Genomic DNA, 15,323 nt, shown 5'->3' with positions numbered 1-15,323 from the left:
CTCTTTCTCTTTCTGGCTTACTTCACTTAGAATGACAATCTCCAGGTCCATCCAAGTTGCTGCAAATGACATTATTTTATTCTTTTTTATGGCTGAGTAGTATTCCACTGTATAAATTATACCACAACTTCTTTATCCAGTCATCTGTCAACGGACATTTAGGTCGCTTCCATGTCTTGGCTGTTGTAAATAGTGCTGCTGTGAACACTGGGGTGCAGGTGTCTTTTCCAATTTGGGTTTTCAACTTTTCTAGTATATACTCAGGGGTGGGATTGCTGGATCACATGGTAAGCCTATTATTAGTTTTTTGAGGAATCTCCATAGTGTTTTCCATAACGGCTGCACCAAACTGCATTCCCACCAGCAGTGAAGGAGGGTTCCCTTTTCTCCACAGCCTCTCCAGCACTTATCGTTTGTGGACTTTTGAATGATGGCCATTCTGGCTGGTGTGAGGTGACACCTCACTGTAGTTTTGATTTGCGTTTCTCTGATAATTAGTGGTATTGAGCATTTTTTCATGTGCCTACTGACCATTTGTATGTCTTCTTTGGAGACTTGCTTGTTTAGATCTTCTGCCCATTTTTGGATTGGGTTGTTTGGTTTTTTTGTTATTAAGTTGTATGAGCTGTTTATATATTCTGTAAATTAAACCTTTGTCAGTCACATCATTTGCAAATATCTTCTCCCATTCCATGGGTTTTCATTTTGTTTTGCTTATGGTTTCCTTTGCTGTGGAAAAGATTATAAGTTTAATTAGGTCCATTTGTTTATTTTTGCTCTTATTTCTATTGCCTGGGTAGACTGCTCTAGGAGAACATCGCTAAAATTTATGTCAGAGAATGTTTGCCTGTGGTTTCTTCCAGATTTCTTGTGTCTTGTCTTATATTTAAGTCTTTAAGTCATTCTGCGTTTATTTTTGTCTATGGTGTGAGGGAGTGTTCTAACTTCATTGGATTACATGTAGCTGTCCAGTTTTTCCCCAGCACTGCTTGCTAAAGAGACTGTCTTTTCTCCATTGTATATACTTGCCTCCTTTGTCTGTGGGTTTATTTCTGGGCTCTCTGTTCTGTTCCATTGATCCATATGTCTGTTTTTATGCCAATACCGTGCTGTTTTGATTACTGTAGCTCTGTAGTGTTGTCTGACATCTGGGAAGGTTATTCCTCCAGCTTCGTTCTTTTTTTTTTCCAGTATTGCTTTGGCATGTCTGGGTCTTTTTTGATTCCATAGAAATTTTAGGATTGTTTGTTCTAGTTCTGGGGATAATGTCCTGGGTAGTTTGATAGGGATGGCATTAAGTCTGTAGATTTCCTTGGGCAGAATGGCCAGATAACGATGTACTGACAATGATGTATGTTACTCAGTTGTCACGGATTGCCACTTTAGTGCAGGATGTTGACAGTGAGGGAGGCTGTGCATGTGTGTGTAGGGGTGGGTATGTGGGGACTCTCTGTAAATTCCACTCAATTTTTCTGTGAACCCAAAACAACTCTAGAAATAGTCTATTAAAAATGGAAAAAAACATAAAGTCTGGAACTGAGAAGCCCAATAACTGAAATGAATAAACTCTGTAGAGGGGTTCAACGGCAGGAGGGAAGAAAGAGCAGTGAACCTGGAGACAAGACTATTAGAATTATTTAGTATGAGAAGCAGACATAAAAAAGAATGAGGAAAAATGAACAGAACCTGAGGGAACTTGTGGGAGCCCATCAAATATGCCACCACATGCGTATAGAAATTCCAAAGAGAAGAGAGAAAGGGCAGAATATATATATTTGAAGAAATAATGGCTGAAGACTTCCCAAATCTTAGGAAAGACATGAATATACGTGTTCAAGATTCTCCATGAACTGCAAGCAGAATAAACTCAAAAAGACCCACGTTGAGACACATTGTAATAAAACTGCGGAAACCCAAAGACAAAGAACTGTGACGGTAGCAACAAAGGAACAGTCGTCATCAACAGGGGGTCCTCAGTACAAGTGTCAGCTGATTTCTCCTCCAAAACCATGGAGGCCAGAAGTGGGCTGATGTGTTTAAAATCCCCAAAGTGTAAAAAAAAAAAAAAAAAAAAAAAAAAACCCTATTAAAGCGAAGTAAGCCAGAAAGAGAAAGAAAAACACCATATGAGATCGCTCATATGTGGAATCTAAAAAACAAACAAACAAAAACAAAGCGTAAATACAGGACAGAAATAGACTCATAGACAGAGAATACAGACTTGTGGTTGCCAGGGGGGCGGAAGGTGGGGAAGGAAAGACTGGGATTTCAAAATTGTAGAATAGATAAACAAGATTATACTGTATAGCACAGGGAAATATACACAAAACGTTATGGTAGCTCACAGAGAAAAAAATGTGACAAGGAGTGTGTATATGTCCATGTATGACTGAAAAATTGTGCTGAACACTGGAATTTGACACAACATTGTAAAATGATTATAAATCAATAGAAAATGTTAAAAAAAAAAACCTATTAACCAATAATTGCATACACAGCAAAACTGTCTTATAAGAATGAGGGAGAAATTAAGATATTTCCAGATAAGCAAGAGCTGGGGGAGTTCATTATGAGCAGACTTGTCCTACAAGAAACGCTAAAGGGAGCCTTTCATGCAGAAATGAAAGTACAATAGACTGTAACTTGAAGTCATGAGAAAAAATAAGGAGCACTGGTAAAGGTAACGACACAGGCAAATAGAAACACCTGTGTCGCGCTGTTTGTGAGGTTTGTAACTCCTCTTTCTTCCTGTATGGTTTAATGGGCCAGTGCACGAACAATGGTTATAAACCTTTGTTAACGGGCATGCAGTGTATAAAGAGGTAATCCAAGACAACATCAATACAAACAGGAAGGGACGGAGGTGCAGGAACAGAGTGTTTCTAAGTGAAACTAAGTTAGTATTATTGAAACTAAGTTGTTACAGATTTAAGATATTAATTGTAATACCCAGGGTAACCACTAAGAAAATTACTTCAAAAATACAGAAACTGAAAGAAAAAGGGACTCAAAATGGCATACTACAAGTAATCAACTAAATTTTAAAAAGGACAGTAGTGGAGGAATTGAGGAACAAAAAACATGTAAGACATACAGAAAACAGGTAAGTGACAGAAGTAAACCCTTCTTTATCAGTAATCACATTAATATAAATGAACTAAACTCTGCCATTGTAAAAAGCAAAAACTGGCGGATTGGATTTAAAAAAAAACAGTATTCATCTATATGCTGTCTACAGGGGACTTACTTTAGATAAAAGGACACGAAGAGCCTAAAAGTCAAACAGTGGACAAATATCGCTCACACAAATAATAACCAAGAGAGAGCTGAGGTGGCTGTATTATTGTCCAGCAAAGTACTTTAAATCAAAAGAGATGACAAGAGACAAAGAAAGATGAGATACACCGATTAAAAGTTTGATACAACAAGAAGATATAACAATTATAAACATATATACACATAACAATAGAGCCCAAACACATGAAACAAAGACTGATGTAACTGAAGGAAGAAATAGATAGTTCTGTAATAATATTTGGATATTTCAATACCCCACTTTCAGTCCTGGGTGGAAGAACCAGACAAAAGACCAATAAGGAAAAGAGGACTTGAACAGCACTATAAGCCAAACGTATTACAGACACATACAGAACACTGTGCCCAACAACAGCGGATTGCTCATTCTTCTTAGGTGTCCAGAGGGCAGTCTCCAGGACAGACCACATGTTAGGTCACAAAATAAGTCTTAACTGGTTTTAAAAGATTAAAATAATTCAAAGTATCTTTTCTGATCAAAATGGAATGAAACTGAAAATAACAGAAGGAAAACTGGAAAGTTCACAAATATGTGGAAATTAAACAACACACTCTTAAACAACCAGTGGGTCAAAGAAGAATTCACGAGCGAAATTAGAAAATATCTTGAGATAAATGAAAATGAAAACAAGACGTGCCAAAAGTTATGGACCCTAATTTCCTCCCCTGCCCAAATTAAAAAAAAAAAAAGTTATGGGCTACAGTGGAAGTAATGCTAAGAGGGAAGTTTACAGCTATAAATGCAAACACCAAAACAGAAGAATTTCTCAGATCATAACCTATGATACCTGTGTACCATGAGGAAATAGAAAAGGGAAAGCAAACTAAACCCAAAGCTGGAATAAGGAAAGAAATAATAAAGGTTAGAGCAGAGATAAATGAAGTAGAGAACAGAAAAGCTGTCATAGAGAAAATCAACAAAGCCGAAAGTTTTTGAATAGATTCACAAAATTGACAAACCCTTAGCTAGACTGACCAAGAAGAAGAAACTCATATGGCCAGATGTCGTCACTGGTGAAGTCTGCCAGACACTTAAGAATTAACACTGATCCTTCTCAGACTCTCAAAAAAAAAAATTGAAGAGGGAGCACTTCCTAACTCATTCCACGAGGTCAGATTCACACTGATCTCAAAGCCAAGTAAAGACATAAAGAAAAGAAACATGCAGACCAATATTCCTTATGATACAGATTTAAAAAGTCCCAACAAAATATTAGGCAGTCAAATCCAACACTATATCGAAAGGATCATACACTACAATCAAGTGGGATTCATTCCCAGGATGTAATGATGGTTCAACGTATGAAAACCAATTGATGCAGTATTGCCCACATTAGAAGAATTAAGGGGAAAACTGCATGATCATCTTGATGTAGAAAAAGCATTTAACAAAATTCAGCAACTTTTCATGACCTAGGAACGTCAGAATAGAATAGAACTTTCTCGACATGGTAAAAGACACACATGAAAATCCCACAGTTAACACTGTACTCAGAGGGGAAAGATGGAAAGGCTCTCCCCCAAGATCAGTAACAAGACAAGAATCCCCACTTTACTACTTCAATGCAACTAGCATTGGAAGTTCTAGCCACAGCAATTAGGCAAGAAAAAGAAATACAGGTATCCAAACTGGAGAGGAGAAAGTAAAATTATCTCTGGTCACAGACGACATGATCTTATATGTAAGATCTCTAAAAACTTCACACCCAAGAAACTGTGAAAGATAACAAAAAAAAGCAGCAGAGTTGCAGATACAAAATTAACACACAAGAATCAGCTGCATTTACATATACTTAAATGACCAATCCTAAAAGGAAATTAAGGAAACAGATTCATTGACAAAGGCATAAAAATTAATAAAATGCTTAGGAATGAATTTAACCAAGGGGGTAAAAGAAGTAAACCCTGAAAGTAGGAAACGTTGCTGAGATTAAAGAAGACCTAAATAAAAGACATCCCAGGTTCACGGATCGGAAGACTTAATATCGTTAAGCTGTCAGCACAACCCAAAGCAACAAAATCCCAGGACATTTTTGTACAAGTAGAAAACCCATCCCCGCAGTTCTTCTGATCCTGACTAGTCAAGACCACCCCGAGGAAGAACAGAGTCGGAGGACTCATGCTTCTGGTTTCAAAACTTACTGCAAGCTGAAGTAAACAGTGTGATCCTGGAATCAAGACAGAAAGGAAGGCCAGAGGGGTGGGGCAGAGCGGGGAAATGAGCTCTCCGCAGATGGTCGGCGGGTTTTCAGCAGTGGGAGGAGAGGGAAAGCAGGGTCCGTCTCAGCCAAGAGATGAAGGTAGAATTCTCAGAATGATGGTGAAGGGAGTCCCAGGACGTGGCCTGGCGGCCGAGGGGAGCCCTGCCCCAGCTGAATCAGGGAAGAGAGGGAGGAACCGCCCTGGTGAAAACAGGGGACCGTGGGTAAGCGAGTAGGTTTGACCAGTGATGGGCTGGACCTGCCCGGACCTGGGCGGGAGTCAGGGAGACATCCAGGGAATCGCGCGATCGGCTGTGAACAAACGCGTCGTCCTAACCACGTGAACAGCTGTCTGTGCAGGCACTCAGACTCGAGTTATGCCTCCTGACCTGTAGTTACTCCCCCACGAGCGGGATGCAGCGTTAGACAATGGTCAGTGAACACGCGGTGACAGGACAGAGCTGGCAGAGGAGGGGGCAGAACAGAGCTGCATTTGGGGGCAGACTGGCAACAGAGAGGATGGTCTGTCCTTGAGCCCTGGGGGTGGGGGCGTCCGAGGGGGCTTTGGCCGCCTCAGCTCTTGGGCAGCACGTGGGAGAGTCACAGGGCTGGTTCACGGTCACTGCGATCAGGGAGGAGGAGCGGAGAGGTAGGGGGACCGTTTCTCCCTGCCGTAATTTCTGCCTCCCGTTGGCTCATTCTGAAAACCGATTTGCCACGGTTCAGTGACAGAGTGCGTGAGAGCAGCCGTGGCGGTGGGGACGGCGCGGCTCTGAGTCACCGCCCGGCCGCCTTGGGAGCCGGGCAGCACAGCCTCGACTTCCCTCGTCTGAAACAGGGACTAAGGGCTCCCCTTCTCAGAGGGGCTTTCCTCGAGGACGTGCACAGGATGCGGTTGCCAAATGGTAGTTGTTCAGATATAACTGGTTTAATTTTTTTTAGGTGTTTTTCTTCGGAGGAGGGTGGTAATTGGGTTTATTTATTTATTTTAGAGGAGGCACTGGGGACTGAACCCCAGGCCTCATGCGTGTCAAGCACACGCTCTGCTGCTGAGCTGTACCGTCCCCACCCCCGATACAAGAAGTTTAAAATACAGTGGATTAATTAAATCATTCCCCAGTTGTATTAGTAGTAATGGTAGTGGTATCACCAAACTCGCACTCCAGGCCTGGGAACTGCCCCCAGGCCCCCACCTGGAGCTCTGACACCACAGCCGCCCAGAGACGCTTGTCCCCACAGCCTCCATGTCACCTGCCTGCCCTGAGCTGTCTCAGGTGTGCCTTCCCGGCGGTTCTGTGGCCTGAGCCTCTGCCTGGAGATGTTTCTGGTCTCGTGACTTGACACTTGGGGGAGCCTGCCCCTCTGCAGTGTCTCATCCATCTGAGCCCAGTGCCTCCTTCCGTAACCGCAGGCGCTCAGTATGTCCTCTGACAGATGCTCGCAGATGGCTGAGCACCTTACACAGAGCTGTCCTCAGTAGCGGCCTGCGGGGCGGGACCCGATCCCCGTTCTGCACGGCGTTGGACAGCTGGCTGGGACGCTGTCTGAGTTGTTCTGCCCGCCCTCAGCATCCCCTCCCTCCCCAGAGGACTCGGGGCAGAGGTGTCCTGCGGCAGGGCCGGGGAGCAGAGATCCGGGTTTTTGCTTTCAAAACTTAGAGGAAAGGATTCTTGGCACAAAGTGACTGGGCTGGAAAATGATTTCCCCTAAATTAAAAACAAAACAAAAAACTGCCCAACCCAAGAGCTCCGGTGGCAGAGCGCAAGCCTAGCAGCACGAGATCCTGGGTTCGGTCCCCAGCACCACCTCTGTAAGCTAATCAATTAATTAAACCCTAATCCCCCCCAAAAGAACTTAAGAAAATAATAATTTAAAAACCAAAAAAGAGTTCAATGTGGAAAAGAATAAAATTATAAAAACTTCTAAACAAGAAACCGTCCCGAACTTCTTTGTAATGTTGGAGTGTGAAAGGCCTTTCTGGCTGTGACCCCAAATCCAGAGTCTGCAAGATGAGAGGGCATAAAGCGCCCCGCACAGAACAATCAGACAGCTTCTGCGTGGCCAAGGGCACCTTCGGGAAAGTCCAGAGGTAAATGAAAAGTGAGAGCAAAGCCTTCACAACTCATCCCTGAAGAGTGAACAGAAAGGAGAAGACAGCTCCCAACAGAAAACTGGGCCAGCGTCACGGGCGGGAGCAGCACGAGGGGGCCTGGCCTCGTTCCCCAGAGGCGGGCAAAGGCAGACCCCGCGCACAGCGTCCGCCCCCAGCAGCGTGTTAAAACCCGGAAGTTTAACCCCACCTCCTGACGGCAAGGTCAGAAGGAGAGGACCACCGCCTCCCCTCGGAGGGTGGGCGTTTCGGTGACATCTGTCAAGGCGGCCGATGGGTTCCGTGCTGATTCAGTGACTCAGCTCGGTGCTTCATCTCAGGGTGCAAAGTGATGCATTCACTCAGCAACGTCTGTAATAGCAGAAGACTGTGAATAACCCCGACGTCCATCGACGGGGCTGGCGGAGTGGATTGTATACACATACACAGGGTTATTATGCAGCTACAAAAAGGAATGAAGATGCTCTTCACGTATTGCTTTGGAAAAAACTCCAGGATGTACTGAGTGGGAAAATAGAAATAAAAACAAAACAAGGTCCATAGAAGCATGACTCAAAGGCTCCCCTCCTTCCTTCCTTTTTGCAAAAGGGAGGGAAGCCCTAATCTACACTTACGGTGAAAGGACTCTGTGAGGAGACATAAGAAACCAGAAACGGGGCCTAAACAGAGGATTTAGAAATAAGTGTGGCAGAAGAAGTACAAAGCCTGTACGCTGAAAACCACCAACACTCCTGAAAGGAATGAAGGAAAACCCAAACAGACAGGACATCCTCTATTCACGGACTGAAAGACTTAACATTGCTAAGCCAGCAGTGATCCAGCGCAGCCCCAAAATGCCAGCTGACGTTTCCGCAAAGTTTGACGAGCTGATCCTAAAATCACAGGGAAGGGCAAACACCCAGAAGAGCTGAACCCTTGGACGAGAACAAAGTTGGAGGACTCACACTTCCCAGTTTCAAAACTTACTGCAAACCAACAGCAAAGAGGACAGTGTGGTGCTGGCGAAGGACACAGTGGAATTTGGAATCTAACATTTACAGCCAACTGATTTCCAACAAGAACACCAAGAAAACTCAGCGGAGAAAGCCGCCAGCGGGTGGTGCTGAGACAGCTGGGTAGCCAGGTGCGCGAGTACGCGTGTGGAGCCCGACCTCACACCACACGCGGGGATTAACTCAGGCTGGATCGCGGGCCGACGGGTGCCTGACAACTTTTAGAGGAAAATAGGATTTATCGTCCTGATTTGGGGCTAGGCAATGATACCAAGTGCACAAGGGGTTGGAGAGATTGAGAGGTTGCACTTCATCCAAATCAAGACCTTTTGTGTTTCACGAAACACCATCAAGAAAATAAAAAGATAAAAACAGACTTGGAGGAAGTACTTGCAAGTCACGTATCTGATGAGGGATTTCTGTCCGGAATAGATAAAGAATTCTCCCAACTGAACCATGAAAAGATAAACAGCCCAATTTACAAATGGGTTAGGGAGTAAAGAGACGTGCTTCCAGAAGGGTTACCTGAATGGCTAACGAGCACACGGGAAGAGGCCTAGTCACGCATGGGAGACGCAAGCAGGCCACACCGAGACACCTGCTGGGGTGGCTGTGACGGAAAAATGGGCAACGACAAGCAGGTGGAGAGAGGGGACCCTCGCGTACTAAGTGGGGTTCTGAAAGCGGCACAGCCACTTTGGAAAACAGCGTGGCAGTTCCTCAAAACATTAAGCACAGAATGACTGTTGACCCGGCAACTCCACCCCCAAGAGAAATGCAAACATGTCCGTCTAAATACTTGTACACGAACATTCACAGCAGCACTTCACCTTCGAAACAACCCGAAGTCCACCAACCGATGAGCAGACAAACAAAATGCGACCTCTCCATCAAGTGGGGTATTGCTGGGCCCCAGGACGGCCTGCGGGGCTGACGCACGTTGCAACGTGGGTGGGCCCCAGAAGCCTTGTGCTGAGTGGAAGAGGCCTGTCATCAAACAGCACACTCCATTTTTATAACGTGTCCAAGATGGACGGATCTACAGAGACAGACAGCAGATTAGTGGTGGCCTAGGGCTGGGGCAGGGGGGACAAGGGTTCTTTGTGGGGTGATGCAAACACTCTAAAATTAGATTGTAGTGATGGTTGCACAACTCTGTAAATACACTAAAAATACCAAATTGCACACTTGAAATGGGTGAACCCTATGGAATGTGAACGACCTTAACAAAGCTGTCTGTTCTCACTACTCAGCCACGACAAAGAAGGAAATTCTGCCAGTTGCAGCAACATGGATGGACTTGGAGGGCGGTATGCTCAGTGGAGTAAGTCAGGGAGAGACAAGCACTGTATGATAGCACTTCTAGGTGGAATCTAAGAATGCAGCAAACGAGTGAGCATAACAAACAGAAGCAGACGCAGACAGAGCAGTGTTTCCAGCGGGGAGAGGGAGGGGAGCGGCAGGGGGCGGGGACTAAGGGGCGCCCACTGTTAGGTGGAACATGAGTGGCAGGGAGACGCTGCACTGCCTGGGAATGCAGCGGGTGCTTTCTAAAAACTACAAGTGGGGTTTAACCTTTAAAAATTGTGGCTCGCTATTTTGTGCACCTGTAACATATATAGGGTTACTGTACGTCAACTCTTCTTCAGCATTTAAAGGAGATGGCTGCGCCGGGGCAGCTGGAGGCCCAGGAGGAAAGGGGGACTGTACTATACACCTTTCTGTACTTTCTGGGCTTCCAACATGTGGCTACTATCTTTTCAAAAAGCAAATTTAAAAAGAAGAGGACCCAGCAAAACTGAAAAGAGAGCCCTGACCCCTTCCTCCTTTTCCTTCCTTTCTGGGGAGATGGGAGGGAGAGACCCTGTGAAGCGACGGCCAGGCGGACACGGGCAGCCTCGGGAGCCTCCGAGACCCGTCGCGGTCAGGAAGCCACCAGGACCTGGGCCTGGCGGGGACTCATGGCAGACGCCCAGCTGACCCAATTGTGCCTCTCCCTGCCCAGCCCTTCTCCACCGCCACCTGGACCTACGTAAAATCCCGAACCGTCACCAGCCCCAGGGAGGGGCAGGAAGACACCAAGAGGGACAGTGGCCAGGCTGGAGGAAGAGCTCAGAACAGGTCTGTTGACCGCAGGGGCGAGGGGGCTCTCCCGGCCTGGGTTTGCGGACGGGGCTCGCCCCCAGCTCTCCTTTGCCTGCGCCCCCTCGCGTGCCTGCTTCTGTGGGTGCTGTACCGAGGGAGACCTTTGTGGTCGAAGCAGTTTGAAAATCGCTGGGTTAGAGAAAAGCAAAGTTGCTGTAACTGCAGCCCTTGTCAGAGCCTTTGCTGTGGCTCTCAGAAAGGGCTCAGGCGGCTCCAAAGCCCGTCTGTGTTTTTCCAGGGACAGAGGCTCTCCTTCACTTTATGACCAAAGAAATGGAGCTCAGAGAGATGAAGGGGCTCATCCAAGGTCACACAGCGAGTCGGTGGGCAAGGGGAGTCGGCCAGGCCTGACCGCTGCCCCAGGCAGCCTCGGTCACGCCAGGTCACCATTCCGACAGGTTCCCGACTCCCGGTCCCTGCCAGGTCCAGCCCTCTCAGAAGTCTTGTGCGTTTGAGCCCTTAGCTGGGGACACGTCTGGGGACGTGACTGTTCCGCACGAAGGGAGTCACAGGAGAGACGTGGCCCCCCCCCACGTTGGGGCGGAGCAGCAGGAGTGCCGTGGGGGCCTGGCCGCGGGTCCCACCTGTGCAGCGAGGGGCCTGGACCCTCTCGTCTGCTGTAAGCTACTCCTCCAGGTTTGGGCCTTGGAACAAAGCTTCAAAACTGCCCTGATAAAAATTCTACAGAATAAATGATCCAATTTCTTCAACAAATAAACAGCAAGGGGAAAAATAAGATGGGGCAGGAACGTGAAGACGTACCCGGGAGGGACTTGGACAAACCGGCTGGGAAGGACGCTGACGAGGCGTCGGGGGTGTCCGAACGCGGGCGGCTCGGTGAGCCCAAGGGGTTGTTCCCAGAAGTCGTCACGGCGCGATGGCTTTCTGCAGTTTTGTTTTTTAAGAGTCTTTGTTTTGAGGAGAGAAATACTGAGCTATCCACAAGTCCGAAGTGCGACGTTCGGAACCGTGTCTAAAGCGATCGCTCCAGCGGGGCTCGGGGAGTGTCGAAGGTGGCAGGGGGCTCCTTAAACTCTCTACGTTTGCATCAGTGTCAACTTCAAAGTAAATGTTTCTAAAAGCCCTGGCTGCTTTGGCCGTGGGCCCAGGGCCAGCTTGGGGCGGGAGGTCAGGGGATCCCCTGCCCGTGTGGCTCACCCTCCGGCCTCGCGCTGCCCCCCGGGAAAGCAAGGCCAGACCCCCGAGGCCCCTAGACTCAGAGCTCTCCACGTGCAGGGCGCGGGGAGGCCCCGGGACCGCCGAGCCTGCCCATCTGCGGTGGCCGCTGCGCCCACTGCCCCCCCAGACCCTCGCGCGGCCCCAGGCCCGGCCCTCCGTGCGCCCACTCACCCCACTCCTCCTGGCCCGCCTGGCTCCGGCCGCTGCGCCTGCTCCGGCCCAGGCCGCTCATCACTCAAGACGTTTATTATTAGCCTGAGATCTTAGTCGTGCCTGGGCTGCACTTCCTGGGTTTCCCCCCACCTGCAGGATGTAAATCAGGGCCCCCTCCCACCCCGCGCCTGCGTGCTTTGCTCGACTCGGGAGCCGAGGTGGTGGACCTGGCCCAGTGCTCCAGGAGTCCCGCCGGGCACTGTCTGCGGAGCCCCCAGGGCACGCTGCCCACGGGCGCACACCCCCAGGCCGCAGCCAGGGTGGACCAGCTCTCCAGGCTCCAAGCATTGCTCAGGGCCGTTCCCTCTCCCTAAACATTTCCCCTTTAATTGCCCCGTCATCTCCTCTTGCTCCTTCTCCAGGCTCAGCTCAGGTGTCACCTCCTCCAGGGAGCCGTCCGTGACTGCCCCAGGCCAGGTTAGCTGTTCTCTGTGCTCCCTGAGCCCTATCAAAGCCCTTGAGAGGCTGACCCCAGAGCCAGGCCGACTGGGTTTGAAGCTGAAGCCTTGGTGGAGATTTACTTAACTTCTTTGTGCCTCTGTTTTCTCTTTTGTAAAGTCTCCCAAGGTTGTTATGAGAATGGAAGGGGTGCACAGTGAAAGCCTTAGAGCAGGTTCTGGGCACATAGTCTCAGTAGATGGTCACCTTGTGATACATCGAAACTTCACTGATGTCTTTCCAGCCTCTGCGGGGATGGGGCTGGAGTGAGCCAGGGTCAGAAGTCACAGGAAGTCCGAGGTGTTTGGGAAGGAAGCTCTGAGAGATGGGGAGGAATCTGGTGGGTGGAGGGAAAGAAGAAGGCCTTCCGGGGAGAGCTGGGGCCGAGTGAGGGCGGGAGCGGGGTTGGGGGGAGCACCATAGGAGAGGAGATACCAAAACGCCCAATTGCATCAATAACCAGAGAAACGCAACTTTAGCAAAATGAAAAACTGACTTTTGTCCACCAGGTTGGCAAGTCTCAACGTTTGGTAACATTGAGGGAGACGTGAACTGGTCCTGCGGGAGGGAGCGTGTCGGTACCACTGTTTGGAGGGCAGCCTGCCAGGGTCAGGTCACACGCAGATCCCACCCCGACCCTCGGCTGGAAACGTCACCGGGAGCACAGGCGCACGAGGGTCCCCCAAAGCCGGGGGAATGTCAAGTCAGGGGGCCCCAGCCCTATTGTGACGTTTGAATTCTTACATGGAGGAGACGCATGTCACTTGTGTCAGTGAAGAGGAACCAGCCCACAGCTGGGCTGCTGGGGGATGTGTGAGCCGGGCTGTCACAGGTGCTGGTGCCAGCAGCCTTCTGCCTGTTGAAAGGGGGCCACCCCGCGTCACTGTTGGCCACCCTCTCTGCGCCCTCCTTGCCTGTGTTTGCACACCCCCAGGCCTGGGGGGCTCCCCACCTCGCAAAGCAGCGGGCTCCCAGGGGTGCGCTCCGACCGAAAGCCTGTCTCTGTCAAGCAGATGGTGCCTTCCAGAAACAGACCCACTGGACTGACTGCTGTCTGCGAAGCCACACGCACGGTCCCACTCAAGGAGGCAACACTTTGAAGTTTTAATGCCAGCAGAGGCTAGGCACGAAATGAGAGCAAACCCAACCTGACTTCTGGGCCACCAAGACTTGAGGGGTCGGGTTCCCGGCGTCGCCGTGCTGATCACGGCTTGGTCGTGCTGTTGTTCAAGCGCTGCTTACGAACGACGGGTTTATTTGCTTTCTGTTTTCTTTGATTAGAGGTGAACTGACGTGCTGTGAAAGGCACGCGTGCTCGGTGGGCAGGCTGTTTACCGTGTGCACGCCCAGGCAGGACTCCCTAGGCCGAGACCTAGGACACTTGTGGCCCTGGGAGGCCCCGCAGGCCCCCTCCGGGGCAGCACGCCCGACCACCCCGCCCAGAGTAGCCCCCGTTGTGACTTCTGTCACCACGGATTCATTTGGCCTGTTCCTGAGCTCCGTACAAAAGGGCCGCGCAGGTGGGACCTGCACGCTTCTCTTCCGCCTCTTCTGCTGGACGTTAGGTTGTTACCTGAGACAGAGCAAGCCAGGGGTCTCTGGAGTGAAGTTCAATCTCTGTGGGTCTCACTTTCCCCTGAACACCGGATGGACTTGAAGCTCAAACAGGACGGCAGCATTGGGACCCCTCCCACCCTGTGTGCCCCCAACAAGCAAGAATTGTCACCCTCGTGTGACGGGGCCCTGAAAACGGCTCCCCTGTGAGCGGGGCCCCCTCCGAGCAGGTGTCGAGGTTTCTGAACCTCATTCTGAAACCAGCCCTTTCTGAGCCGTGTCCCGCGGGGGCGGAGGGGGCTTCTAATTTTAAGCTCCACGGTCAAGGTGACTGAGGAGGTTTCAACTGGCGTGAAGACACCGTGTTACCTCCAGGTTTGGGAGCTGGGTCAGTTATATGTGCACTTGAACAGTTTAAATGGAGGAATTACGAGGGGTGGAAGGAAACCCGGCATGAAGGACGTCTCTCCCCTCGGAGGCAGGAGCCAGCCGCAAGGCCCGCTGACACCAGGTGGCAGACTTGCCCTCGCCCCACCCCCGTATTTTTTCTTTCAAAATTACGTCTTATGCAGATTAAACACCCTGGTTACGTGCTCCTTTTTTCACTCGATACATCCTGTCAGTCGAGTTCTTGTCTTTTTCAAATGTTCAACAGGAAAAAAAAAAAAACCAGCTCGGGGGGAGGGTGTAGCTCAGGGGCAGAGCACGTGCTTCGTGTACACGAGGTCCTGGGTTCAACCCCCAGCACCTCCGTTAAAAATAAATACATGAATAAAAAACAAATTACCTTCTCCCAAAAAAATTATTTTAAAAAAATCGCTTCGCACGGCCCTCACCGCGTTCTGGGCACTCTTCGGAACACACTACCTGTGTTCATTTAGCACATGTTTCACCTTTTCCACATCCCGTGGAATGGCTTGAGTTCCTCAAGCGGAATTCCTCAGCCAGACGGAACGTTCCAACCACTCTGTTCCGAGGTTCCGGCGCTGAGGACCCTGCGCCCTCCTCGCCGGGCCCTTGTGTGTCTCCCCGCACCGCCCCCCAGGCCAAGCAGCTGAGCCTTCTCTGGGAGAGTCCCAGAGGCAAGACGAAAGCAAGAGTCTCCAAGGAAGGACACTTCGTAGCAATGCGGCGAAGGCCTCGCTTCTCATGAGTGCGGTTTACGCACACGCCTCA

General features: G+C 49.4%; 1 protein-coding gene across 6 annotated transcripts in view; it reads right to left on the bottom strand.

The window, feature by feature from the left end:
- Positions 1–12,374, bottom strand: part of TNFRSF13B (TNF receptor superfamily member 13B) — a 30,404-nt gene extending 18,030 nt beyond the window's left edge. For 4 of the 6 annotated variants that reach the window (XM_032499057.1, XM_032499059.1, XM_032499061.1 and 1 more), the window contains exon 1: positions 12,114–12,374. In XM_032499057.1, coding sequence (XP_032354948.1) covers positions 12,114–12,174 — 61 coding nt within the window. In that variant the 5' untranslated portion in view covers positions 12,175–12,374. Of the gene's footprint in view, positions 1–9,448; positions 9,559–11,525; positions 11,632–12,113 lie in introns of those variants that run through there. The other 2 variants (XM_032499060.1, XM_032499058.1) reach the window with 2 other exon arrangements.
- Between the last annotated feature and the right edge of the window lie 2,949 nt (positions 12,375–15,323).

The sequence above is a fragment of the Camelus ferus genome, chromosome 16 (assembly GCF_009834535.1).
Source record: "Camelus ferus isolate YT-003-E chromosome 16, BCGSAC_Cfer_1.0, whole genome shotgun sequence".
Taxonomy (NCBI): Eukaryota; Metazoa; Chordata; class Mammalia; order Artiodactyla; family Camelidae; genus Camelus; species Camelus ferus.
The sequence above is the reverse complement of the archived record's forward strand: the minus strand, read 5'-3'. Positions and strand labels throughout refer to the sequence as shown.